Below are 26,109 nucleotides of genomic sequence, written 5' to 3'. Positions count from 1 at the left end.
GGAGGTCTCAGAGAACCCTTTTCAGTCCACCCCCCGGGACTGCAGCGGCCGGCCAGCGAGAAACTCTGTGATCCAGGACCTGACGGCCCATGTGCTCTGACGTCCCGTCACCACGTGAGGCCAGTGCTGGCCGGCCAGCCCCGGGCTGTACCTGACCATGCAGCCCTGGGGCTGGTTCCTTCCTGACCTTGGCTGGTGCTCAGCCACTGCCCTGAAGCCTGCAGGTGGATGGTCCTGCTCCCTGCACCCGAGCAGTGTCACTGCTGGGGCTATGGCTAGCCACCAGCCTCATCCCCTCAGCACGGCAGACACGGGCCTGCTCTAGGTTCAGGGGTAAAGACCCCAAACTGCCTGCAGTGGCTGTGAGCTTAGAGGCGTGGGGGCCCCTGCCTGGGGTGGTGTACAGAGGCTGGCCTGCTCCAACCCGCCTTCGCAGCTGGCCCCGATTCTACTGCCCATGGGGGCAGCCTCAGCAGAGCCCCCCCCCCAGCTCCCGTCCCGCCCTGGCAGGGCCTCTGCCCGGCTCACAGCTGTTGGCCGAGGGGAGGGGGGAGGCTGGGTATTGCAAGGATAGCTCCCAGCCGGAGCCAGCAGCCTTCCTGGTGCGTGTCCAGCCCCCCCACTCACAGCTGGGCTGGGGGATTCCTAGAACACAGGCAGGCAGCTCCCCCGGGCAGCTCTCAGGGGCTTTGGGATCTCTTGGCCCCAGGGCGAGCTGGCGGGGGGCAGAGGGGAGCTCCCCAAATCCCCGGGATGGAGGGTGCAGGCGCAGCCGGGCCACGTTCCCAGATGGGCTCCCCCCAGGTGCCGATGTGATCTGGGCTCCTCTGTGCTTGGAGACATGGGGGGGGATCTCTGCCCTACCCCACACCCCCCAGCTGCTGCCCAGAGCCCGGGCACTCCACGGACGTGCCCCCTTCCCCCTGCCTGGTGCCTGCTGCCAGCCGAACATCTGCCTTGAGCAGGGCCATCGCAGCAGGAACCCAGCCGCTGGGATACGTCTCCTCCCCCTCCCCCCAGCAGGCCCCGAGGTGGTCAAATGCCTCCTACCTGTGCCAGCCTCTGGGGGGGACCATGTCCAGGCGGGGGGTGTCCCAGCAGCTCCTTCCCAGGCGGCAAAGTGAAAGCCACCTGCAAAGTGAAAGCAGGAAGTGGTGCTGGGATCCGGCTCTGTCAGAGCGAGAGACACACACCACAGCAGCACGGCTGGGAGCTCTGGGGTTGCCATGTCAGATGCGGTGGGTGGGACGACTTTCACCGTGATTCCAGGGGCGACTGAGGCACCTGAAAACTCTGTTTTGTGGCAGATGATAACTGGGAAGTTAGCGGAAGGCAGCCCCGGCTCTCAGTCCTTCATCAGGAAAGAAAACGAAATAAATATTCGAGCCACTCACCCCGAATACTGACCCGTTCCCACATCGCGTGGCAAGTGGCTGCAGGGACTCGGGTGCGGTTTAAGATGTTAACTCCTGTTCTGACTCTGGTACAAAGCCTTGAATGCGGCAATTGAAACAATGGCAGGAAAATCTAGATGACTGTCTAGCATGGAGGTACCTGCTTTTTGCAGCTCCCCTCGCTTGGACTGGATCATGTCACTTGTGGAAGCTTCCTGCCAGGGCGAGACCCCATGAGTTTAGACTGCACCTGCCTGGGGGTGTCTCCACACCACAAATAATAGACTACAACCTGCCTTTAAACAGGCGTGAAATTGACACTTATGGTCCGTGACTTTCACAGTACAGACAAAAACCATGAGCCAGGCTGGCCCAAAATCGCAAGGTTGGTTTAAAAATCAGGAGAAATCCTGGCTGTGGTGGGCTTTTTTATTTGCCTTCTGCTTTTTGAGCCTTTAGCGTGCACGGGGTCACGCTGTGACGCTTTCTCCACAGCCACGAGGGCTAGAAACTCACTTTTCCTTTAAGAGCGAAGGCTGAACTCCTCCCAGCGCCACCTGACTCCAGGAGCTGGGGCTTTAAGGAAAGCAGTCACGATCATGCTACTCCTGACAAATCTTGAGAGTTGGCAACCCTGCGGTTTCACTTCTGTTTAAAGGCCAGGCCCTTCGCAGAAGGCGCTTACACACGCCAGCGGCGGGGCTGCAGCGCTCACAGGAGAATGGTTAAAACCAAACACCAAGAAAATTCCAGGCGTTAAAGTCTGCGGCGGCGTCTCAGGGCCCCAGCAGGCGGGGAAGGGCAGAAAACAGTCACAGCAGCTCTAGGCAGCCCTTCCTCTTGGAAAAAAATGTTGGAGGGTCAAATCTTCCAGTCCTCAATCGGGGAAAACGTCTATTGCCGTCAGCGCCTCCAGGCACAGATCTCTCACAGCTTCCTCTTGTCTGGGTGTAACGTGGCTCAGCGGTTTGGCCCCCCCCCTCCCAATTCCTGTCTACACAGGCTCATCTAAAGACTTCCAGACCCTGAAACTAATCACCAGCCCTTTCGTATCTTAATCACCCTGCCTCTGTTTGTAAACAGCGGAGTGGGGAGAGCCGGGGCTGGGCGAGCAGGGGGCTGCGGGTCGGGAGTGAGGGGCACCGGCAGAGCCCAGGCTGGCATCGCAGGGGCTGTGGGGGCACCAGCAAGGCTGTGGCAGGACTCAGGGGCATTGGGGTTGGCACTGATTCCCCGGGGAGAGAGAGCCCCCTTCAGAGCCCCCCTCCTCTTCCTGGGGCACCCAGGTGTCCCCGCAGATCCCTGTCCAGAGCTATCTCTGCTTAGCACGGGGACGCCTCTGCCGATGCTGTTGCAAACACTTGCACCTTGGCTGTGCCCCCAGCCCTACCCCAGGGGCAGAGAGGGGCTGCAGACAGCTCCCTAGGGCGAGACACCCCAGAGCTCTGCTCCGGTCCCGCACGGCGCTGCAGGGCTCCCTGGTGCCCAGGGTACGCAGGAGGCCCGGAACTGCTTCCCAGGGGGTCCCATGCGGGACAATCTGTCCAGCTGCCGGGGCTTGGACCCCGTGCACAGAGGCCATAACCTCTCCTGCGGAGGGCGAGGGGCCGGGCCGGCCAGAGGCATTCCTGCCATAGCCCAGCTAATTCAAGTGGGGCCGGGGGGGGCTCACCTCTGTGCTACTGAGGGCGTGGGAATGTGGCGCTAGCAGGAACTGCCACGGGGCCGGGGCTGGTGGCTGGACCGACGGGCTGAGCAGTGTGTCTGCCGTCACCTGGGGAGCCAGGATTCAGGCCCCGATCCCCGAGTCCCAGCTCAGCTTGTTAGCCACAAGGCCGTTCTTCCTCCGGCAGAGCCGGGACTTCCACGTCGCTGGACTCAGCCCAGTCCCCAGGTGTACAACTAGCCCTCCGCGCCTCAGTTTCCCCAGCTGTAAAATGGGGGTAGTCCCTGGTGGCGGGGGGTGGGGGTGGTTGAGAATGCCTGTCAAATGCTGCCAGGGCCTTGGATGGAAGATAGATGTCTGTCTGTCTGTCCGTCCCTGAACACACCTCTCTCTCGAACTCCCTGCACGCGTCCCATCTCTCCCCTGGCTGGCGCAGCGGGGCGAGGTGGAGCAGTGCAGCGGGCTGGGACCCAGCCGGCGCCAAGGGCCTGGCGAGGCAGCTGGCTGGCGCCCAGCTGGGCTGTGATTTCGGAGGCGGTCCGTTGTTCCCCCGGCCCTGCTGGCAGCCGGCCTTTCCCCGGCCGGCTCCGGGGCCCTCCGCGTTCTCCACCAGAACCTGGCGCACCGCCGGCCCCGGAGCCAGGAGGGGGCCCACGTGGCTGGCTGCAGTGCCAGCTCTGCCTGCCCGTGGTGGAGAGCCGGGGGTGGGGAGAGCTGGCTGCCAGACAGGGTTACCATAGCAAAGCAATGAGCCAGGCCAGCCCCCGCCAGCCCCCCGCCCCCCCCCCCCCCCCCCCCCGGGGCAGCTTTGCTGTGTAAACAGTCACAGGGAGGAATTAGTTCCATACCGGCGCTGGGGCTGACTCTGACTCTGTGTGTGTGTGTGTGTGTGTGTGTCTTTCCGTGTGTGTGTGTGTGTGTGTGTGTGTCTTTCCGTGTGTGCGTGAGAGAGAGAGAGAAAATTGTGTGTGTGAACTTTGGGTCTGTCTTTCCCTGTGTGTGTGTGAGAGAGAGAGAATTGTGAGTCTCTCTTTCCGTGTGTGTGTGAGAGAGAGAGAGAGAGAGAATTGTGTATGTGTGAACTCTGGATCTGTCTTTCCCTCTGTGTGTGTGTGTGTTTGTGTAAGAATTGTGAGTCTGTTTTTCCCTGTGTGTGTGTGTGTGTGGCCTTGTCTACACAGCCCATTTGCACTGATTCCCAGCTGGCACGATCCAGGGCAATAGAAGGCCTCGCAGACCAGTTTCCCCACCCAAAAGGAGGGCTGCCCTGACCCGGGTTCTGAGCACCATGAAATCCTTGCACGCTGTGTGTGCCAGGCCCGTCTGCCCCCCTGTACACGCCCCACACGAGGAGCTCAGCCGGTGGAGCTCAGGGGCTGGTCTCGCCGCCCAGCAGGGCAGATGGTCACTCAGAGGTGCCAGCTCCTGGGACGGTGCCGGGATTTGCTGCTTGCATTGAAGCTCCCGCTCCCGGAGTCACGTTATGAGGAGACAAGTCCAGCCTTCCGGGGGGACCATCCAGTCCTCTCGGGCCTCGAGCTCTGATGAACGCGTCCCCACGGCCGTAATCCTAGCAGCTGCTGGCTGGGATGCCAAGCTCCGGGCTTTGGAGGGCCTGATTCCCAGAGGATGGGCACTGGGGGGCCGGCCGGGCTGTGTAACGGGGTCCTACGCTCTTAAGGGGGGGAGCTGGACTGAGCATCCCCCCTCCATGCACCCCAGTCTTGCTGCCCTGCCGATGGAGGTCTCCCCACCGCCCATCTTCCTCCTCCGTCTCTGCCGCTCCTTCTGCCTCACTCGTGCCTGGAGGCCGTGCCCTGGGAAGACTTGTCCCAGCAGGGCAAAGCGGGCTGAGCCCCTCGGGGTCTCCTGGGGCTTTACCCCCGTATCCTCTCCCTTCCTCCAGCCGTGGTCCAGGGAGCCGCCATCCCAGCGTGGCCCGCGTGGGAAGCGAGGTCGTGACCCTGGCGGTCCCGGGTCATGCCAGGGGCTGGATGTTCGGGGGCAGGTCTGTCGCCCCCAACCCATGCTCAGCCTAGCAGAGAAACATATAACGTGATCTCATGGCTGGAAGTGGAAGGGAGACAAATTCCGATGGACATAAGGCACACGTTTTTAACAGGGAGGGTAGCTAACCATTGGAACAAGCTACCAAGGATCCTGGTGGATTGTCCATCGCTGACCATTTTTCAATCCAGATTGGATGTTTTTCTAGCAGATCTGCTCTAGGAATTATTTTGTGGCAGTTCTCCGGCCGGGGTTATACAGGAGGTAAAATGAGATGATCACAATGGTCCGTTCTGACCTTGGAAAATATGACTCTGTGGATTATGTGCGAAAGCGGTGCATGATGTGTTACTTATTTACTACATGAGCTTTTTATTGTGATCTGTATCCAGCTCTGTTTGGATGGGGATGTGAACTCATTAAAAATGCACAAAACAACCCTTTCATTCTTTAAAAAAAATGAAATTACCTTAAATGTGCTGGACACAAAAAAAAAGTTTATCCAAAAGTTTTTCTCAGAACACGTCTTGCATTGAAAACAAAGGGCTTTATCAAAGAGAGGAAGCAGGGTCTGTAGTTAGTGAAGCGGACCCACTTGTTTCTAGGTTACCGGGTCCTGCAGGATTTTAGAGCTGGTAGATCTCAGCCTCTCACATCTGGTTTGAATTCATAGACTGGAAGAGGCAAACAAGCTGTCCTGTTTTTACACCTCCCCCCGCCCTGCCCCCCAATGGGTTTCTTAACGTTGAACGGACTGAACGAGCTGAAGCAGCTGAAAGGGAGGCAGTGATCTCGCTGCACCTGCGAAAGACGCTATTGCTGTCCCTAGCTGGCTTAGCCCTGGAGACAAACCCTGGTTCGGGGTGTTTAGCCAGTGACTTCCACTAGTTCAGTGGTGTGACTTCCTTTCAAACCCGGCAGCAAACGCACTGTGCAATGGGTTTTGTATTGAATGTGGATGGTTTGAATAGCTTATCATCAATTTAGACCTTAACGTAACTGGTCAATTGCGAATAGGCTGGGTTTTGGAACGAAACCTGGATCCAATTTAAATTTAAAAAATCCCTTTTTTTTTCTTTTCAATCTTTGATGTTTATGCCCCATGCTCGGCCGGGAGCCACCCCTGCGCCGGTGGGCCTGTGCTGCTTGCTGGCTGGGGGCGTTCTCAGGAGCCTGGAGGCCTCTTGAGGTATCTTCGGGGCTTTCCCCGGGGTCTCCTGCTGTGAGGTGACAATGCCAGTCAGTGACACAATCCTGACAGCCAGACCCTGCTCACGGCTCTCTTCTTTTCCTTGGCGGAGCGTTGCCCTCGGCACGGACTCTCCACTCCCTGGCTCAGCTTTGTCCGACCGGACCAAACGGCGGCAGCCACACCCGGAGGAGAAGCCAAGACTTCGGCAATGAGCTGGACTCTGCTCCAGCCGTCCTGCAGCCTCTGTGCCGGCGGAGGTGAGCCGTGGCGATGCCTTTCCATCCCCACAAGGGCGGGCACTAAAGTCTCAGCTGCAGAGGTTGCCAAACGCGTGCAAAATGTCTCTCTTCCAACAGGGAGGCCAATGGACAGGACAGCACTCGGGGGGGGCAGGGGAGCGTTGTCTAGTGGCTAGAGCAGTTGGGTCGGGCATCAAGTCTCCTGAGCTCTGTTCCCAGCGTTAGTAAGGAAACGGGAATCTTGCCGTGGGAAGAAGCAAAATCAAGTCAAATGGCTCAGGCCAGGACTGCTGGGTTCTTTTGCCCATGTGTGGCCTTAACCCACACACTTCCCCGCTCTGTGCCTCGGTTTCCCCATCTGTAAAAGGGGGTGGGGGTGGAAATACTCACCTCGCTGAGGTGTTGGGAGGCTTCATTAATTGTTGTTTGCAGCCAGCCTCGGACAGGTGTGGCTAAGCCGGGCTAACAGCTCGATCTGAAGCCGCTCCCCGACCCCACCGTCCTTCCAGCATTGGTTTTGGGGGTGGGGGGGCTAGTTTCCTGCTTTCCAACCTCGAGGACCTCATAATGCCAGACCTGGCAGTAATATCCCTGCTCTCTGGGGCCGCTCCCTTGTCCTTCCAGTAGCAGGCTGTGGTGAGCTGCTCTCCGTGGGATGCGCCAGGCGGGGAGGTGTCGGGGCAGCGATGCGCTCATTGAAGTGGAATTGCCAGGAGGGATCCCCCTTCCCAGCCGATCTCCACCCCTCTGCCTGAAGCACACAGAGCAATGAGAGGACACAGAGGTCCCCAGACGCTCGATTGCTCAGGGCAGGTCCTGAATCGCAGCTTCAGGTCACTCCCCCGCTCGGCGCCTCAGTTTCCCCACCCGTAAAACGGGGCTCATGGTACTGCCCTCCTGTTTAAAGTGCTCTGGGATCTACGGATGAAAAGGGCTTGAGACGAGCTCGGTCTAGTGATGATTAAGGGGGCTATGGGAGGGGGTAACAAATATTTACAGGACTCCACTGCATCGTTCGAGGACCAGAGGCAGGGAGTGGCCCCAAAAGGCTGCATCTTGGGCAGGGGAGGAGGCATCAGCTGTTGGCTCCAGCTCTGGGTCTATGACTCAAGCAAGGCAGCCCCCTGGATTGTGTCTGACCAAGATCCAGGACGGCCCACACCTCCCGCAGCCTCTGGGGCTGCCGGCCAAGAACTGCCACGAACGACCGTGCAGCCCGCGTGGCTCTGAGAAGAAGGCGTTTGAGGCGCAGGTGGCGTCCTCGTCCATCCTCCCTGCTAAAGGAAAAGGCCCAGGGAGGGGCTGTCGCGTGGCGGAAGTAAACGCGTGGTTACGCAGGCGGCGTCGGAGAGGGCTTTGGAGTCTTCCACCACGGGATGTTGTTCCAGGAAGGACTGCGAGGAAGAGACGGGATCCACCGACTGAAGAGAGGGAAGTTCCTCTTCGCAGGCAGGCTGGCTACCCTCGCGAGGAGCGCTTCCAGCTGTCTGCCCTGGGGCTGCCCTGTGGGATGTGCCAGGAGCCTGGGGCGCTGCCAGCTAGGGCCAGCACGGGGGCCTGTGGCACAGAGACGTGAAGGGGGAAACACAGAGCAGCGTGGGGGGGTAGCGGTGCCGGGGGAGGGGGTAATGGGGAGGACAGGGGGCAGCGGGGGGCAGGACACTGCAGCGGGGGGGTTACGCAGGGCAGAAGCGATGAATGAAGGTGGGTGGGTGACTCAGGACTTGACGGCCAAACTGCGGTTCCCGTGGGCACAACCAGAGGTGAGTCCCTTTTGGGGGCTGATTGTGCAGCCAGCGCTCAGTGAGGAGGGGGAGGCCTGCGGGACAGGGTGGGTGAGAACTGGCGTGTGGTCGAGCACCGGGCCCCGCTGGATGGGTATAAACTGGTCGCCCGTCCATCGGTTTGCTGTGGCCAGTGTGGAGGGCAAGGGCAGGGAGTTGGCGTGTGAAGATGGCAGGTTGCTTTGGTTTCCAGTTCCCTCAGCGAGCTCCCATCACGGATGTCACAGCACCCTGTGCGGCGAGGCTCTGGGTGAAGATCTCCAGGCCGGGAGGGGTCAAGGTGCTGACAGCGCCTAGCGTGGAGGGCGTCTGGCCCACAGACACGACTGCAGGCCTGTAGGGGACTGTCCTGCAGGCTTTTCCAGCTCACCCATGGTGCTTTTCCATTGCTGCCAACGCTGACTGGGCATCAGAGGTTCAAAGGGATTTAGATGCAGCTAGACACCTCCCAGGTTAATAAAACTCCAGTGGGAAAGAGCTTCAACCAGCTCAGGCCCGCTGAGCACCCATCTGTGTCTTGACGCAAAATGCCGAGCACACCACAAATTACCTCATCCCCAGGCAGCGTGGGGGTTTGGATCTGCCTGTCTGTTGATGGGACAACCTTCCCTGAGGACAAGGTTAGCAGTCAAATGCTTCTCCTCATGGCTGGCGTAGGCGGGGAAGGGGAGTTAAGGGGATCAGCTCTTGACGTGCTGCTCCAATGGCAAACCGGGATGATTTGGTGGGGTCAGGTGCAGGCTGGAGAGCAACAAAACAGGGCAGCAGTGACCTGAGAAATGGGATGGGCAGAGCCTGCAGGATCTGAGAAAAAGAAGAAAGGAGAACAGCAGGGTGACGGACCTGGGGCTTCAGAACAGCGGACTGACTCCCCTCAGGGGTGCTGGGGCAGTGCGTGTGTCATTACTGCTTTCTGCTGGACAGAACCAGAACTGGGTTGTGTGTCTGGATTTTAAAGCTAGTGGGGATTCTCCTTCATTGAGGAGGCAGGAACCAATCTGCCCCAGTGGCAGCAGGAATAGCCAATATGGCAGTGCCCAGACTGGTTTAACAAAGACGTCTCTGGTGAGCTTAACACAAAAGGAAGCTGGCAGAGCATAGTGGAAGGGGGGGGCTGTGTCTGGCACAGTGACAAGTGCCATGTGCGGTCGCTGATGACTCATATGCAGCTCCTCTGCTTTGTGCAGGGCTGAAACCAGGCTGGCTGCTTTTGGCCCCTCTCCGGGTAAAGCACAACAGAGTTGCAGCTAGCCAGGGACGTGTAGCATAACAAGACCGGCCCTGGGCGGTTCTGTGTGGGGAGAAGTATGGGTCAGCAAACCACAAGAACCTGGCAGGACAGACAGTGTGGGCCACCTCACCTCACAGTGCCCCCTGCACAGGGATGATTTGGGAGGCAACCTAGTGACAGAGGATGTGGAGAAAGCTGAGAGACCGTATGGGGGCAGTCAATGCCTTTTTTGGCCTCCATCTTCCCAGACAAGTCCCAGCTCCCAGACTGCTGCCCTAGCGGCTCCCGGCGCAGAATGTCCCCGGGAGGAGGGCGCCCGTGGGCTGGGAACATCCCACAGTCTCACAAGGAACAGGTTCAGGGCTATTTAGAAAGGCTGGACATACACAAGTCCCTGGGGTCTGGATGCAATGCACTTCCGAGGGTTCAGCTGAGGGCTCAGCCTGTGGCTTGTCCCCCTGTGATTGCCCATTATCTTTGAAAAACCAGTGGTGGGGACTGGGGTGTGGTCCTGGATGATTGAAAAGAGGCAAATCTAGTGCCCATCTTCAAGAAACGGGAGGAAACGTGGATCGGGCGTTTGAGTTCCGGCCAGCCTCCCTCACTTCCTGGAAAAATCATGGAGCAGGTCCTCAAGGAATCCATTCTGGGCCCGGCCCAGGCTGCAACCCCTATGGGTATGTGTGTGGGAGGGAGCCCATGTTACAAGTTTGTACTGGGCCTGAAAAAATTATGCTTGGGCCCTGCATGAACCAAAGGTTTGGGAACCTGAAAAACCCTTCCTGCCCCATCCTGCGGGTCCCCCGGGCGTTAGATCTGCCTCTGGATCGCCCAGCTTCCCTTGGAAGGTTGTGTGGGGAGCCCCGAGATGTGAGCATCCCCTATTAAAAAAACAAGCCAAAGAATCCTTTTGAAACCAGCCCGCGTTCTCCCCGGCCCCCGCCTTACGCCAACGCTGAAGGAGCAAACCAGGCAGCCGGCTTGTTTTCACACCGTTCGGCACCTGCCATGACCCCCCCTTCCCACATCACAAAATTGTCTTCAGGATGGACCGCTCATCCTGCCCCGGAGCTTGCCCAGTCAGGGCCCTGAGCCCAGAAAACAGCACCCCACAGGAGGGGGCCCGGCGGGTGCCAGCCTCCGCTTGGCCTCTCTGCTGACGCATCCGGCGGGGTGGGGAAAAGCCATGGGGCTCGGTGCGCTGGCTGCGGGCCCGGGAACCAGCAAACTCACATCACGTCGGGGCCGCCCAACCGCTGTGGATGGTGACGATGGCCGTGGGCAAAGCCTTTTGGAGACGGGAACCGACCCGACCTCTGTCTGGGATCTGAAAGGCGCATCTCAGCGGATCTCAGGCCCTTGTTTGGATCACTCCTTAATCAGCCAGAAGCTGCGTGAGCTGGGCGGGGGGGGTGGACAGCGCGCTAACCAGTGGGCCTGCTGCCTCAGTTTGCCCCACCGCAGCGGGGGGTGAGGGAGGCGATTGAAGGAGGAAAACGTGGGTGTCAGTTTTAAAACAGCCAGCCTCTCCCGGGGGCCGTGGACGCAGCGGGGCATTCACGTGGGGTGGGGTACAGAGTGTAGGGGGCACTGGGAAATGGGCCGGCCCCCAGACCTGCACCTGGGGGCTTGTGGAGCCTGCAGCCCCTATCCCCGACCCCTGGGGCCTTCCCCCAGCCGTGCCGGGGCAGAGGAGGAATTCAGCCCCCTTAGCTGCGTTGCTCATGCTGCAGGCCAGGTCTGGAGAGGGACCCTTGGGGCTGATTCCCCCCCCCGGGCTGGATTTGAATCCATCACCTGCTGGAGAAAGGCCCCAGACCCCCTGCCACCTCCCCAGCCATCCAGCTGCCTGATCATTCCCCCCTTCTGTGCTATTCAGAGCCTGGAAGACATTTCCCCGGGGATTATGGGGCCGGCCGCGCCCGGAGGCCGAGCTGGCTGGCAGGTCCCCTGCACGGATAATTTCCGGATCGTTTCACAGCAGGTTTGTAAGCCCCGATTCCTGCCAACCCGCTGTGGCGTGAATTCAGCAGCGCAGGCTGCAAACTGGGACCTGCAGCTCCCTCCCTCCCTCGTCGGCCCGCACCCATTGTTGCTTTGTGGGCCAGCACGAGGTGCTGGGACAGGGCTCGGGGGGCGTGATAGACACTGGAGCCGGCTCAGAGCCTTGAGGGAAACCCAGCTCCTGGCCAGCCTGGGGGCCGTGATTTCCAGAGGAGCGGGGGAGGGACGTAGGCTAGGACGCCAGGGTTCTTTCCCAGCTCTCCAAGGGCATGGACTCGTGCCGGTGGCTTCTGAGGCCGTAGTCTGAGGCGTGGGAAGAGCAATCCCACTGGGGAAGCAGCCCAGGTCCTGGCGGAGGCCAGCCTTGAAGCCGGCGGGGCAGACGAGAACGCGTGTAGAGGGCATGGACCCCCAGCTGTGCATGAAGGGCCTGCAAAACCCGCCTGCCGTTGCCGCAGGGCAGCACGGGCTGACACCCGGAGAGCCAGGGGGAACCCCAGGGTCTGTCTGAGTCCAGCCGCAGGGTCTGCGCGTGTGTGGATGGAATCAAACTTTGCTTGAGCCTGGTACAGGCTGGCGTGTACTCCCCAACGCTGCCCCCTGGTGCCTGGAATCAGATCTGCTCAACCTTGGGTCATAAACGCCGCACTGCTCCCACTAATGGAGATTCTCCTTTAAGAGCAAGAGGCAGGGCCCGGGCTTTGGGAACAGGCGGTTTGATGCTCTCTCCCCACTGTTGTCATGACATGCCCTGGGCCTCGTCCAGCGATCTGCGGAAGCTGCCGTACTGTCCCAGCCACCCACCATCAGGAGTGCAGGGAGCAGAGGATGGGGCCCGTCTGGGGCACGGTGGGGGCTATCTGCCTCTAACCTGGTAGCTCTGCTGCCCTGGGGCCCCCAGTTGACGCCCCATCAGGGACGCCTCATGCCCCGGTTGTGCGTTTCTGCTGCAGGCCAGGCACCGCAGCCCGGGGCTGGGAGCGGGTTGTGTGAGGTCCATGCACTGCATGCCACTGCAGGAGGCAGGCCGGCGGCTGTCGGGCAAAGCAGAAGCCTGGGGTGAAGCTCTCTGGTGCTCTGTCACCACTGGGGGAGGTTTCAGCCACAATGGGCAGAGCTAGCTGTAGCCAGGGGCGTGCCCGGTGGTCCCGGGAGCCGAACAAGGATGGGTTTGGACACAGGCCGGCGCTAGCTGGGATGCTCTTTGCCGTTCTGCAATGCCCCAGTGAGGGGCAGCGGAGATCCCCCTCCCCTGCCCGGGGTCTCCACCGTGCAGCGCCAGGCACGGGACAGTCCAGGGCAGAGCAGCTGGGAAAGCAAATCTGCCCTGCCACGAAACGCCTCCCGGCCGTTTGCAGGAGGCATCGGCCGCTCGTGAGGAGATCCGTTTCTTTTGCTGCTTTCTAATCCCCCGCGAAGATAATCCTTTGTTTGCGACAGCTCAGCGGGTTGCCATGGAAATCATCGCGCTCGCCCGGCCCTGGCAGGGAAGAGGGAGAATTCAGGCCGCTCTGCGCCGGCGTGGCTCTAGGGAAGAGCCCCAAGAGGTTTTCTCAAGAGCAGAGCAGCCTCTTGGCCAGAGTCCAAGGCAGCGAATCCCATTCTGCCTGCCTGCGCTCCCCTGCGGTTTCATTCCTTCCCTGCCCAGCCTGAGCCGTTGCCTCGCGTGGCTGCGAGCTGTTAACCAGCGGCTGTGCTTTGCTCCAGAGGTGGCAGGCAAAGCAATTCAGCCTGTTGGGATCCTTCGGGGTGCCGGGTGTGGCCTCATTGTAACGTTGTTGTCCCTGACCTGGAGGGGCCGTTCTGGTTTCATTAAGGAAAGCAGGGACGTTTCACAGTCGGCTTTTGAAAGGGAGATGGGAGCTTCCAGTGCAGCGACGAGGGCAGGACGGAGACTCTGTGGCAGTGAGATCAGGGCGATAATCTCCACCGGGGAGCAGGGAAGCCCCAGAACGCACAACATTTAAGATTAGACAGCGAGAATCCCGACGACCCCTCCACGGGAGATGATGGGGCGTTGGTCACCGGGGCTGCACAGAACTTCTCTCCTCTCTAACGTCCAGGGTTTTACTCCCACTGGCACAGAATTTTTCAAATATTTTCCCCCGTAAAGCTGAAATTTTCTAAACTTGGCCTCGGCTCAAAAGTGAGTTTTCTCCTCACCCCATTTTGAGAGACACCCTCCAACACACTGGATAACTCAAGGCTGCCTGGACTTTTAAATGGCCAGTGATCCCCTGGATCTAATATTCAGCGGAGTGGAGTCACGGGGGCAGACTGGGAGCGCTGAGAAACCTTCATTGCTTTGTTGCCTTCAGTTATTATTCTTAGTTACATGGTGGCCCAAATTGTTCAGGGCACTTGATAATAAAGAAGATTCCCTGCTCCAGAGATTTGTTCTGCTAGAGAGATCTGCTCCGCAGCCTGGGTTGGGAATTCGGTCCTCTTCAATTGCCCGTTAGAAGTGAGTTGAGATGAGCTGTGTGCACACCCGGGAACCCATCTCACCGAGTCTGCAACTGCATGAGGGACCCCGGCACGCGCCAGTCCCAGTCCCTAGCGCTGCAGCAAAGCACGACACAGAGACAAAGCGCTGCAGAGATGCCAGCTTCCTGCTTACTGCCGCTGGAGGTACGGGAGGTGTGTGTCTCTGCATGCTCTGGGAGGCAGAGAGGTTCTTATTTCCCTTTAGGGGTCTTTATTCCTGGCTCGTCTCTTCAAACCAAGGAAATGAAATGCAAACCCCGGGCAGTGCCGCCTGTCACTTGGAGGCTTAGACCTGCAACCAACGAGAAATGGGGCGATGGGCAGGTTCTGGGACCAACTTTGATCGAACCTCTGTGGCAGGGATGGCTGACGGGGGAGGCAGGCTGGCCAGGGAAGTGATGGCTTCTCCAGCCCTTGATGTCGCCACATCCAGCGTTAGCCAAACGGACGTCACCGGACTCAGCACCGGCGTGACGGGGGGAAATTCTCAGGCCTGTCCTAGCCAGGAGGCCAGCCCGGATGATCTAACGGTCCCTTCTGGCTTTCAGTGCTCTGTACCTCAGATCTTCAGCCTCTCTCTGCCCAGTGGGCGGGCGGCCCACGTGCCGAACCAGAACACCAGCTTGTACCTATTCCCTGGGACCAGGCAGCAGACCCGCGTCGTGGGGGGTGGGAGGGTGTCACCCAGTTCCAATCGCCTCTGACCTCCCATTGCAAGGGGCTGCACAGCTCTTCCATGTAGCTGGGGGGACAACCCTGGGGGGAGGGGGGCCCTGTGCCTGCGTTAGTTTCCGTGTGCGTCTGACGTATTGTGCTCTCCCCTGCACCCCAATCTCCGGTTGTCTTTGGACCCCCGCCCAGTGTCCACTTGCCCAGAGTCAATCCTGGCGCGGCGCTATCCCCACCCGGCCCCGCTCCTCTCTGCAAACTGCCCCACAAGCAAGTGCCTCTCGCGCTCCTTGCCCCTGACTTGCATTTGCTCTTCCCCTGGCAGGGGCGGGGCTGGCCCCCAGCCTCGCCCCTTCCCTCTGTGACCCGTGTGCTGCACTTGCGGGGAGGTGGGGTAGCCAAGCCGCCTCCCCCCCTCCCCACCCATGCATCTGTGCGAGGAACTGTTCCCTTTGGAACACGGACATAGACGCGCCGGGGACAGCCCTTCTGCTGATTTATTCCGCGGGGCCTCTCCTGGGGCAGCTGGGATTGAATCGCACCGAGGGAAGCCAGCAGGGCTACTTTCCAGGGGCAGTGTCCGGGCGTGGTTCTGCTGGCCCGGGGCTGAGGTGGGTTTGCAGACTGCCCGGGCCGGGAGGGGTCAGCGGGCGGGCAGCCTGCGGGAGGCTAACGGCGAGGCGCGGGGATGGAGCAGCAAGAGAAGCAGGTCAGTGCAGGGATGGCGACTCAGGACACTGCCTGTTCTGGGCCCAGCCCCCTGCGTGTGGCAGAGCAGCCTTGGGGCTGCTCTGACTTACACGCTGCTTCCCCGGATGGGCCGTGGGAAGCAGAGCACAGCCAGAGCTCAGCGGCGAGGAGGCCGGTGGAGAGCTGTTGTGGCAGTTGAGGGCACGGGGTGGGGAAGAATATTGTGCCAGGTGCATGAAAAGAATGGGTGGGGGGCAGCGCAGCAGGCTGGATTTGGCTTACACCGGTGGGGCGACTCCGGGGAGACGGAGACAAACGGCTGGAGCCGCCCCCTCAGTTCTGTGCGGCGGGAGATACCCAGAGAGCAGCCCAGGAGCCCATCGGCTCTGGGCCTGGGGGCTGAGAGCGAGGCGTGGGGCTGATCCCGGGTGCGCAGCACAGAGGGGCTGCTAGCGCTCGCTGACCCACCCCACCAGGGCCACGTCCAGTCCGGAGCAGCCCCCCGCAGGCGCTGGTGGGAGGGAGAGGAGAAGCCACCCCCGAGGCCTGCCCCGCACGTGGGGCGTGGTGGAAAGCCCCGTGGGGGAGTGGGTTCCCGGACGGAGATCTGGGCTGCATCTGCTGGATCGTTTCTTCTCCATGACCATTCGGTCGGCTCAGCGGGGGCCATTGAAACCAAAACGCGGGACGGCAGCTCGCCCCTGCCCGGGGGGCTCTGCCCCTGCTCTGACTCAGCCTGGCCTCCCCCCAGCTGCTCCTTGGTTCTTGCCCGGCCTGGAGCTGGGTTACCATGGGGACTGGCACACCGGCATGCCCTTCCCTCCCCGCCCTGGCTCCGCTCTGCTCTGGGAGCCCTTTGTGTTCTCTGTACGCAGGTGTTTCTCAGGTTACCTTCCAGGAATCTGCTTATCGCTTGTTCTGCCTGGCCAGGAACAAACCAGGCTGTGGAAATTTCCCGGGGTGTGTGATGTGTTGCATTCTCCCCTGCAGCCCGACCTCCGGCTGTCTTGGGGGCCCGAGCACCCACTTGCCCAGATCCAATCCTGGCACGGAGCTATCCCCGCGCGGCCCCAGTCCCGTGCGAGCCAACACGCCAGCTGCAACCATTGCCCATGAGGCTAATGTGTCACACCCTGCACCCGAGCTCTTCGATCCTCCTTCCAGGGCTGGGCCCCGGGGATGGTCTTCGGTAGCTGCAGCTCTTCGGCGTTCAGGATGGCCTTGTGGCTTGCGCCGATTACTCCCCTTCCCTCCTTTGCTTTTGTTTCCGTGACCATTAGGCAACGGGGAAGGTCCCCTCTTGGCGACCTGGGCTGGGCTGAGGTTTGTCTCTTGTCCTGCTTTTCTCCCTTGATTCTTCAGCAGTGAAAATCTTCTTTTCCTTTATGCCACTTTTCCTGGTGAGGGTCGCGGCAGCAGCACGGAGAGTCAGGAGAACCGGGTCTCCCTTTCCTCCACAACAGTGCCAGCTCCTCCGGCGGGGGGTTCCCAGGCGTTCCCAGGCCAGTCGGGAGACAGAATCCCTCCAGCATGTCCTGGGTCTCCTCCCAGTGGGCCGTGCCCAGTATAGTCCCCAAGGAAGCCCGCCCGGGGACATCCCGATCAGGTGCCCAAAGCAGCTCAGCTGATTCCTCTCCATCCGGAGGAGCCGCGGCTGTACTCGGAGGCTTTCCCACATAGCCGAGCCCCTCACCCCCACTCGGAGAGTCCGCCCCGCCACCCGGCAGAGAAACTGCATTTCCGCCACTTGCACCCGTGACCTCGTCCTGTCGGTCGTTACCCAGCGATCGTGGCCAGAGGTGAGGACGGGGACGTGGGCTGACCTGTAAAGCGAGAGAATCGTCCGGAAACAGAGCTCCGGTTTCACCGCCACGGATCGGTTCAGCGCCCGCATCTCTGCCGCCACACTGCTCCGCCGGTCCGTCTGCTGCTCCCACTCACCATCACGCGTCGACGAGACCCCAAGATCCTTAAACTCGTCCCCTGAGGGCAGCTGCTCCCCCTTCTCCTGGAGCGAGCGCGCCACTTCCTTCCGGGGAAGGACCGTGACCTCCAGTCTGGAGGTGCTGGTTCCCATCCCAGCCGTTGGACACGCAGCGGCGAAGCATGCGAGTGCGCGTCGGAGAGCACAGCCTGGAGGAGCAAGCAGGACAGCATCATCTGCAAAGAGCAGAGATGCCGCCTCCGAGTCCCCGTACCGGAGACGCTCCCCAACGCGGCTGTGCCTTGATGTCCCGTCCACGAAGATCACGACCCGACGTCGGGACAGGACGTGCGCCCTTGGCGGGGTCCAACACCCATGTGGAACGAACTCGACTTAATGCCAAGAAGGCGGACGCCACTCTCAGGCTGGGAATAGAGGGAGCGGGCGGCAGCAGCAACGGCGGCACCAGCCCCTCGAACTCCCGGGGCACTTTCAGCAGTGAAAATAACACTGGGAAATGTGACACTCCCTTCCGAGAGGCTGTGTGGTGTAGTGGGTAGGGCTCCCGCCTGGGGCCTAGGAGATTTAGCCTGGATCTCAAACGGGGCTTTGTGGTGCTCAGAACAGCCTGGGGGTGGGCGCGAAGGGACGCAGGGATTTCTCGTGGCCAAGCCTTGTGTGAAGGAACATGGAGCTGGAAGTTGTGCCGAGTGTCCTGGGCGGACACCGGGGCCAGGCAATACTGCCCATTATAGAATCGTCAGACTGGAAGGGACCTCATGAGGTCATCCTGGCCGGTCCCCTGCACTCAAGGCAGGGCCAAGCATTATCTAGACCATCCCTGACAGGCGTTTGTCCAACCTGCTCTTAAACATCTCCAACGTCGGAGATTCCAAAACCGCCCTGGGCGATTTATTCCAGCACTTAACCACCCTGGCAGCCAGGAACCCTCCTTGCTGCAGTTTCAGCTCGTTGCTTCTGGTCCTGTCCTCAGAGGTTAATGAGAGCAATGCTTCTCCCTCCTCCTTGTAACAACCTTTGATGTACTTGAAAACTGTTATCGCGTCCTCCCTCAGCCGGCTCTGCTCCACACTAAACAAACCCAGTGTTTTCAATCTGCCCTCAGAGCTCATGTTTTCGAGACTTTGGTCATTTTTGTTGCTCGGCTCTGGACTTTCTCCAGTTTGTCCACATCTTTCCTGAAATGTGGCGCCCAGAACTGGACACAAGACTCCTAACCAGCGCGGAGCAGAGCGGTAGAATTACTACTCGTGTCTTGCTTACAACACTCCTGCTAACACAGCCCAGAATCATGTTCGTGTTTTTTGCAGCAGCATCACACTGCTGACTCAGATTTAGCTTGTGATCCACTCTGACCCCAGATCCCTTTCCGCAGTTCTCCTTCCTAGGCAGTCACTGCCCATTGTGTACGTGTGCAACCGACTGTTCCTTCCTAAGTGGAGCACTTCGCATTTGTCCTTATTGAATTTCATCCTATTTGCCTCAGACCAATTCTCCTGTTTGTCCAGATCATTCTGAATTATAATCCTATCCTGCAAAGCACTTGCAACCCTCCCAGCTTGGTGTCATCTGCAAATTTTATAAGTGTGCTCTCTTTATCTAAATCATTGGTGAAGATATTGAACAGAACCGGACCCAGAACCGATCCCTGCAGAACCCCACTCGTTATGACCTTCCAGCATGACTGTGAACCACTGATCACTATGTCATGCTGTCTGGATGGGGGGGCCCCTGAGGTATATTCAGGAGCTCCGATTACTCCTTTCCACACCAGTCTCGCGTTGGGGGTATCATGCGGGCTGGCTTAAGTGTGTGACATCAGTATGGCAGAATCATAATAATCCATGTGGGATAGGCCATGTCAGGTACTGTTAGGAAGGTTATAATGTGCTAAGTAAGAGAATAATACTTACGTTCATGTGTAATATGTGACATGGAAGTTATAGATGGATTTGAGATATCTGCGTTTCAATTGTGCTGCCTGGGCAAACACCCCAGAGAGGAAGGCTGCAGAACAATGGCCAGCTTAATGGCTCATTAAGGCCTCCCCAAGTGCAAAGGGCCCAGAGAGAGAAGCCAGCATCACCACTGAGTCACCAGAACCTGCTTACGTGACTGGACCCCAGGCACACCTGAAGAGTCACCAGGATTGGCCCATGTGACTATGGACTCCATTCTGGGTCTTGTGACTGTCCGCAGGCCGCATGGCCAAAAGACAGAGGGTTTATAAGATCAAGCCAGAGAAACCATTTTGTCTTTGTTCCTGTCCAGTCTGCAGACATACACCTATCTCTGGACCAATTCATCTTGCAACTGAACCGAAGGACTCAGACCCATCCAGGTACTGGATGTGAACCAGAGAGAACTATACAAGCCTGCAAATTCACATTTCTTCCAGAAACCTGAAGTGTATGGACTTTTAATCATTTGTATATCTGTGATTTACTTTAACCCTTTAACATTTCTCTCATGGTTTATTTCTTTCTTTTTACAATAAACCTTTAGTTTAGACACTAAAGGATTGGCTGGCGGCGTGGTATTTTAGGTAAGATCCAAACTTATATTGCTCTGGTGCTGTGGATGACCCTTTGGGGTCAGAGGGAACCTTTTTAGTAAAGAGCAGAGAGTTCTAGTAACTGGTCTCTTTGCTGGACCTGGTGCTGATTTGGGAGCCTGGAGCTGAAATGCACTGAAGGGGGCTGTGGGCATTTGTGGACTGGCTTCTTGATATCCAGTGAGGGGTAATCAGAAGCAGTTCGTGGCTGGTTGGGAAGCCGGGCTTCAGTGTCACCCACCAGCGTGGGGAGAATCTGCTCTCCTTTTGCAGCCTGCCCTGACCTTGGCATTACCAGTTGGCTACCCTGGGCACGGGTCGTATCACACACTACTCTCTGGGAACGGTTTTCCAACCAGTTCTTTCACACACCTTATAGTAGCTCCGCCTAATTTATATTTCCCTAGTTTGTTTAAGAGAAGCTCATGCGGGACAGTATCAAAAGCCTTATTAAAGTCAAGATATACCACATCTACCGCCTCCCCCCATCCACAAGGCTTGTTACGCTGTCAAAGAAAGCTAGCTGGCTGGTTTGACATGATTTGTTCTTGACAAACCCAGGCTGACGGTTACTTATCATCTTATTATCTGCTAGGTGTTTGCAAATTGATTGCTTAATTATTTGCTCCATTACCTTCCCGGGAACTGAAGCTAAGATGACTGGTCTGTAACTCCCCGGGTTTTCACTAGATGGGCACTACATTTGCCCACGTCCAGTCCTCTGCAATCTCTCCCGTCTTCCATGTGCTTTCGAAGCTAATGGCTAATGGCTCAGGTATCTTCCCTGTCAGCTCCTTGAGTATTCTAGGGTCAGTTTCATCAGGCCCTGGCGACTTGAAGACATTGAACTTCTCTGAGTGATTTTTAGCTTGTTCTTTCCCTATATTCGCCTCCGATCCTGCCTCGTTGTCACTGGCGCTCGCCCTGTGAGACGTCCAGTCGCTACTCACCTTTTTGGTGAAAACTGGAGCAGAAAAGTCGTTTAGCATTGCTGCCACTTCCACGTTTCCTGTTGCTCCCCCCCCTTCCCCCCCCACTGAGTAACGGGCCTGCCCTATCCCAGGTCTTCCTTTTGCTTCGAATAGATTTGCTGGCACGTGTTGCTGGGGTGGAGGAGGGGAAGCGAGCCCAGGGGTGCACTCCTGGCCCTTGCTGTGTTGGTAGATGGGGGTCCATTGCCTGTTCCTTCGCCGGGGGAGGGAGCCCGGTCTGCTCCAGTTCACAAATCAGGGTCTGGTTCCCTGCTCCTCTCCCCGTATGGCTTGGGGCGAATTGCTTAGCCTTTCCAAGGGGGGAGGAGAGCCTGGCCCTGCCTCCCAGGGTTTGGGGGGAGAAGGACCTTGAGGAGCGGGATGCTGCGGCGATGGGGCCACAGCCGTGCCCAGCGTGAGGCATGTGCCCCATGTGTGGAAGCTGGAGAGGGGGGGGACCCCTGCAGGCCTGTTTACTCCCCATGTTTGTTCCCCTCCAGCTGCTTTTCCCCCAGTTTGTGCTGGGCCCAGCCTCTCCTGTCCCATCAGGCCCCACGGGGCGGTGTGAGTGTGGGGGGAATTTGCCCTCCCCCCAACAGAACAGGGTTTGGGGACAGGATCTCCGGGACGGGCTGTCCCTCTGGAGTCCCCCCTTGTGCCGGGAACGGTCCCAGCTCCGTGCGTTGTGTGCCGGGCGCAGCTGAAACGCGTCCAAGAGCGAAAGGAAGGAGGCTCCCGGAGGTCTTGGCCGCTCCTGCGTTCTCACTGCCCCCAGGGCGACTGGCCCGGCTCCAGGAGGGGGAGGGGGGGCTTTCCCCCCTCCCCGGGCCCCGAAGACAACATCCCGGCTGGCATCCTTCAGCTCCCGCCTTCTCGCCTCCCCCCGCCCCTCGCTCCCGTCACATCCAGGCCTGGCCGCGTGGGACCCTCTGCCGCTGGCGGGGAGTTCGCTGCCCTTCCCAGCAGGGAAGGAGAAATCCCAGGGGCTGGGAGTGTGGGTGCAGTGGGACAGGGCTGGGGGGTGCATGAATTCCCCCGGTGGAGGGGGTCTGCGTGTGCCACAGGGCTGGAGGGCGGGGGGCAAATTCCTCTGGCAATGGGGCAAGCACGGGGCTGTGGGGGAAACCCTCAGCAGAGTGGGGGAGTGCACCTGGCCCAGGCACTTCCAGTGGTTTTGAATCGGGGGGGGGGTCTGATCCCCATTTGGGGTCCCATTCCCAACCCTCTCCTGCTCCGTCCATCCTGGCCTTCCGCCCTTCTCCAGGCCCTTCGGCTGCTCCTCTCACCTTGCCCTCCTCTCCGTCATCCTCGCGGGGCAGCCAAAGTTCACCAGCAGATCTCGGCCGTTTCTCTCAGGCCGCGGCTTTGGCGCCAGGCCCCGGCAGCCCCGTGTCTCGGCTGGCATCGGGGCCCGTCTCTCCCCGCTCGATTTTTGCTCAGTTCTCTTCCTCGCCTAGCTTGGTAGACTGGCCGGCGGGCGGGTCCTCTCGACCCAGCTGGCTGCATTGCTGCTGGCATTTCAGCAGAGACCCTGGTTGGGATCCGGGTCCCGCTGCGCCAGGCGCTGTACGTCCATGTAGTAAGAGACAGTCCCTGCCACGGAGGGCTCACGGTCTGAATCGACGAAGGCTGGGACGGGAGGCCCAAGGACTAGACCACGGCTCTCACATCCGCCGCTGTTCCCACAGCACAGGGCTGCCACCCGCCACGGCAGAGCACCGTCCGTGGGGCGTGACCCTGTGCATCCGTGCCCCAGGCTTCCACACCAGGAAAGCACAGGCTCAGAAGCCCTGACATCAGGGTGATGGACATCTCCGATGTCCCACGGTGGGCATGCCAGAAGTGAGCTTCCCGAATTCGTGGGCTCCTGGGCCAGAGGCGCCCGATGGGGCAAGTGCCATGGACCGGTTTTACGAATGGGGGACGCAGCCCTATAGCGGCTACCAGGGGAGAGGCCCAGGCCCAGGCCCAGGCCCAGTGACAGCTACCACCAGGTGAGAGGGCCAGGGCGGGTGGGTGTGGCGTGTAGGGGTCGGGGGGTTCTAGGCCCGGGTCCCCCACCTGCCCTCTAACTTCTCGGTTGAACCCAGCGTGGGGGGTTTTGCAGAGGCCTGTGTGAGTGGGGTGGGGGTGCCCTCTGCCAGCAGAGCCCAGACCCAGCAGCCTGCCAGTGCCACCCGTGTCCCCCGCCCTGCACCACGGGCCTGTCGCAGCCGAGGCAGGAGCACAGACGTCAGCGAGCCCTGAAACGAATGGTCAGTGGGGACCGTGGGGTGGTTGGTTTATCCCTGGGGAGGCCAGGCCGGTGGCCTTGGCAGCCGCGGAAAGTGTTCAGCACCGCACAGCATCGGGCCCATTTCCCCTCCCCCTCATTAAGAAATGGGGGGCATTTGGGATCGTCTGGTTGTACAAAGGCCCGTGGCCAGGGGCCCTGGTGAGCGGAGCCTGGGGGTGTGTGTGTGTCTGTGTGTGTGGGAGGGGAAAGGGGGGGCGGCTTCCGGCTGGGTTCCTCCCTTGGCAGCATCCCTGGAGATGGGAAGGTTTTAGCAGCCCTTGGGAGTGCCTGAGAGAAGCCTCTCTCTGAGTGTGCCCCTCGCCCCTGGTCCGTCCCTCCCACCCCCCTGCCCGGGGGCTCTCTCAGCCCCTCCCCCTCCATCTCACCCCCTGCCCGGGGGCTCTCCCAGCCCCTCCCCCTCCATCTCACCCCCTGCCCGGGGGTTCAGTCTCCCTGTGGTGCAGCAGAGCAGGGCTGGGGGAGCAGCCCAGCTCCTCAAAGGAATGCAGGTGCCTGACTCCTCTCTCTGTATTTCCACCTCCCCCTTCGCCGTTGGGGGGCTGGAGCCCTTCTGGGGTCATGGTCTCCAGCTCTTCTCTGCAGCCAGTGGGGCTAGGACCTTCCTTCTTTCCCTGTAACCCCCTGACTCCAGGCGCTGGGGCTTGAGGACAGCCACCCGCTATCACGAGACGCGGGCGTGTGGCGGCCGACTCGAGCGGGCAGCACGGCTGCAGCCCGCAGGCTTCGCTTCCTCTGCTTCCGTCAGCTCCTGGGCCCCCTGCACCCACGCAGCCCAGCTGGGCCCTAGCAGCCCCGTTTCCAACAGGGACCGCTGAGTTCAGATGTCTCAGTTACTGGCCTCCGCCCGCCTGGGGCCGGATTCACCCGCAGGGCTGAATGCCCATTGCATCAGCTGGAACTGCGGGTGCTCGGTGTAACATGCTTGGGAAGGGTCCTGCTGCATGGGAGATAATAGCCTACTGCTGCTGCTGCTGCCAGCTAGTGGAGTTCCCCCTAGAGTGATGTGCTGAGGGTTTAGGGGTGCAAAAACCAGGCCTGCACCTCCAGCCCCATTCTTCTTTAATCCCTGCTGGTGGGGTGGGGGCTTTGCAAAGCCTCCTGGCAGATCCAGGCCCTGGCAAAGCCCTGGTGGCATTAAAGTGACCCCGCCCACTCCCCCAGCTCCACCAATGACAGCATGTAGCTCCTCCCACCCCCAGCTGGGTGGGATAAAAGCCCCGCCCCTAGGTCACTCCCTCCTTTGGCCCTTTTGCAGGGCAGCTGTGGCCAGGAGAGCTTTGGCCCTGGGCAGAACTGACCCAGGGAGCTGCCCCAATTGGAAGCGAGCGGAAGGTTTCAGTGGCCAGGCCAAGGAAGTCAGTGAGTACGACTGCGCTCTGCTGCTCACACTTCGCTGTGTGTGGGGGGGCTCCTAGGCGGCGTGACCGGGGGGCCGGATCTCTGGGGTTCCCAGCGCTGCCCTGGCTTTGCCGGTGATGCTGGTCACCGAGGCGGACACCCTGGTTGCAGGTGTCTCTGTTGGCAGGTGATTTTCCCGGGGTGTTGATCAATGGGAGCAGTGAGTGCCTGGCGCCTCTGAGCCTCGGCCCCCAGGGCCCTGAGCTGGGCACCCTAAATCAGCAGGGGGCTTTGGAGTCTTAGAGTGTCAGGCCTGTTGCCTGCACCCCAGGACACCCCACCTTTACCCCAAGCTGTAGGGCTCAAGGCATAACCCGGGTAAGGCACCCCACCCTTCCCCAGTCCGTAGACACCTCCCTTTACCCAATTCGTGCTCTAGGGCTCCGGGTCTCCCGTTCCCAGGCTGGTGTGACCTGGTTAATTGAAGTTCCCACCCTCTCCCAGTTTGTAGGGCGCTGGGTGTAATCTTCTGCAGGCTTGTGGGGGCCTTTTTACCAGTGAAGGAGCCTTGCCCAGTAATAGCCTGGTTCTCTGTTTATTACCAGTTCCCAAACCAGAGTACACCCACTAGGAATCCCGTGCACGCCCCACGCCCAGTAAGGCAGGTCAACGTCTCCTGGTGGCCAGTCAGGGTTGGATGCTCTGGGGACTCCAGCTGCCCGGCTGGGGTTGGCCCGGTGTTGAGGTCTGTCAGCTCTGATCTTGGGCCATGTCCTGGAGTTCGGTTCCACAGCCCTTCCTTTTGGACCCCCCGTTTGTATAATTAAAACGTGGGGCCTGCTTAGCTGTGCCGTAACCCATCATTTTAAACGAAGGTGCTACAAAAAACCCCACCAATCCTCACCCCCTGCAGAACATGCAGACCCCCCCGCCTTCGCTGATTTCAGTATTGCACAATTAGTTATGCAACTGCGGGAAACAATCCAAGAAGCAGAGAGGTGGGGAAGGTAAAGACAAACCAATGGGAAGCGTGTGTTTTACAACCCCAGTTATTGATCAGGGATTCCTGGCCAGGCAGAACCATCTCCAACACCCTTCCCTGTAAACCTCCTGAGATCGGTTCCTTTGTCTGCTGGTGCCAGGTGCTGTTAAGACAGGAGCACCTTCCTACCAGCCCGGTATTACATTGTTTGAGGGGGTTTAGACGGGACGGCGTGCTTTTTAGCCTATGGCTGCTACTACTCCGCCACAAACAAGGCCTCAGACCTCCCAAAGCCAGAGGGGACCCCAGCTCATCCAAAATGCCTCTGCCCTCCTGCATGACGCAGGCCCCCAGCACCCACCCCTCCCTGCCTCAGTTGCCCCCGCTGTAAAGAGGAATAACAATACTTCGCAGCCCCGGGAGCGTTCATTAGCTAATGAGTTGCACAGGCTGCTCGGCTCTAAATCAAGCTCGAAGGCCTGCAGGGACCAGACTTGGCTGTCCTTGCGAGCGGGCGGCCCCTGTGAAAGTCTCTGCAGCTGCCAGCAGGGCGGGCTGGGGGCGGGGGGGAGACAGAGACTGCAGAGATTGCCAAGCCAAATGGCCGGCTGCTGCGTCCAGGTCGGGCTGCCCCAGCTGGCGAAGGATGCGGCAAAGCCA

At 59.8% G+C, this 26,109-nt stretch overlaps 1 protein-coding gene across 1 annotated transcript in view; it reads right to left on the bottom strand.

The window, feature by feature from the left end:
- RUFY4 (RUN and FYVE domain containing 4) overlaps positions 1-22,238 on the bottom strand; it is a 43,044-nt gene extending 20,806 nt beyond the window's left edge. Inside the window, exons 1-2 of the mRNA XM_067529440.1 lie at positions 22,120-22,238; positions 17,144-17,642 (exon numbers count right to left, since the gene is read on the bottom strand). Coding sequence (XP_067385541.1) covers positions 17,144-17,642; positions 22,120-22,238 — 618 coding nt within the window. The remainder of the gene's footprint in view (positions 1-17,143; positions 17,643-22,119) is intronic.
- Positions 22,239-26,109: the final 3,871 nt, after the last annotated feature.

The sequence above is a fragment of the Emydura macquarii genome, unplaced genomic scaffold (genome assembly GCF_026122565.2).
Source record: "Emydura macquarii macquarii isolate MOO-44397 ecotype Brisbane River unplaced genomic scaffold, CSIRO-AGI_Emac_v2 contig_2988, whole genome shotgun sequence".
NCBI classification, from domain to species: Eukaryota; Metazoa; Chordata; order Testudines; family Chelidae; genus Emydura; species Emydura macquarii.
This window is presented reverse-complemented; position numbering and strand designations above follow the sequence as displayed.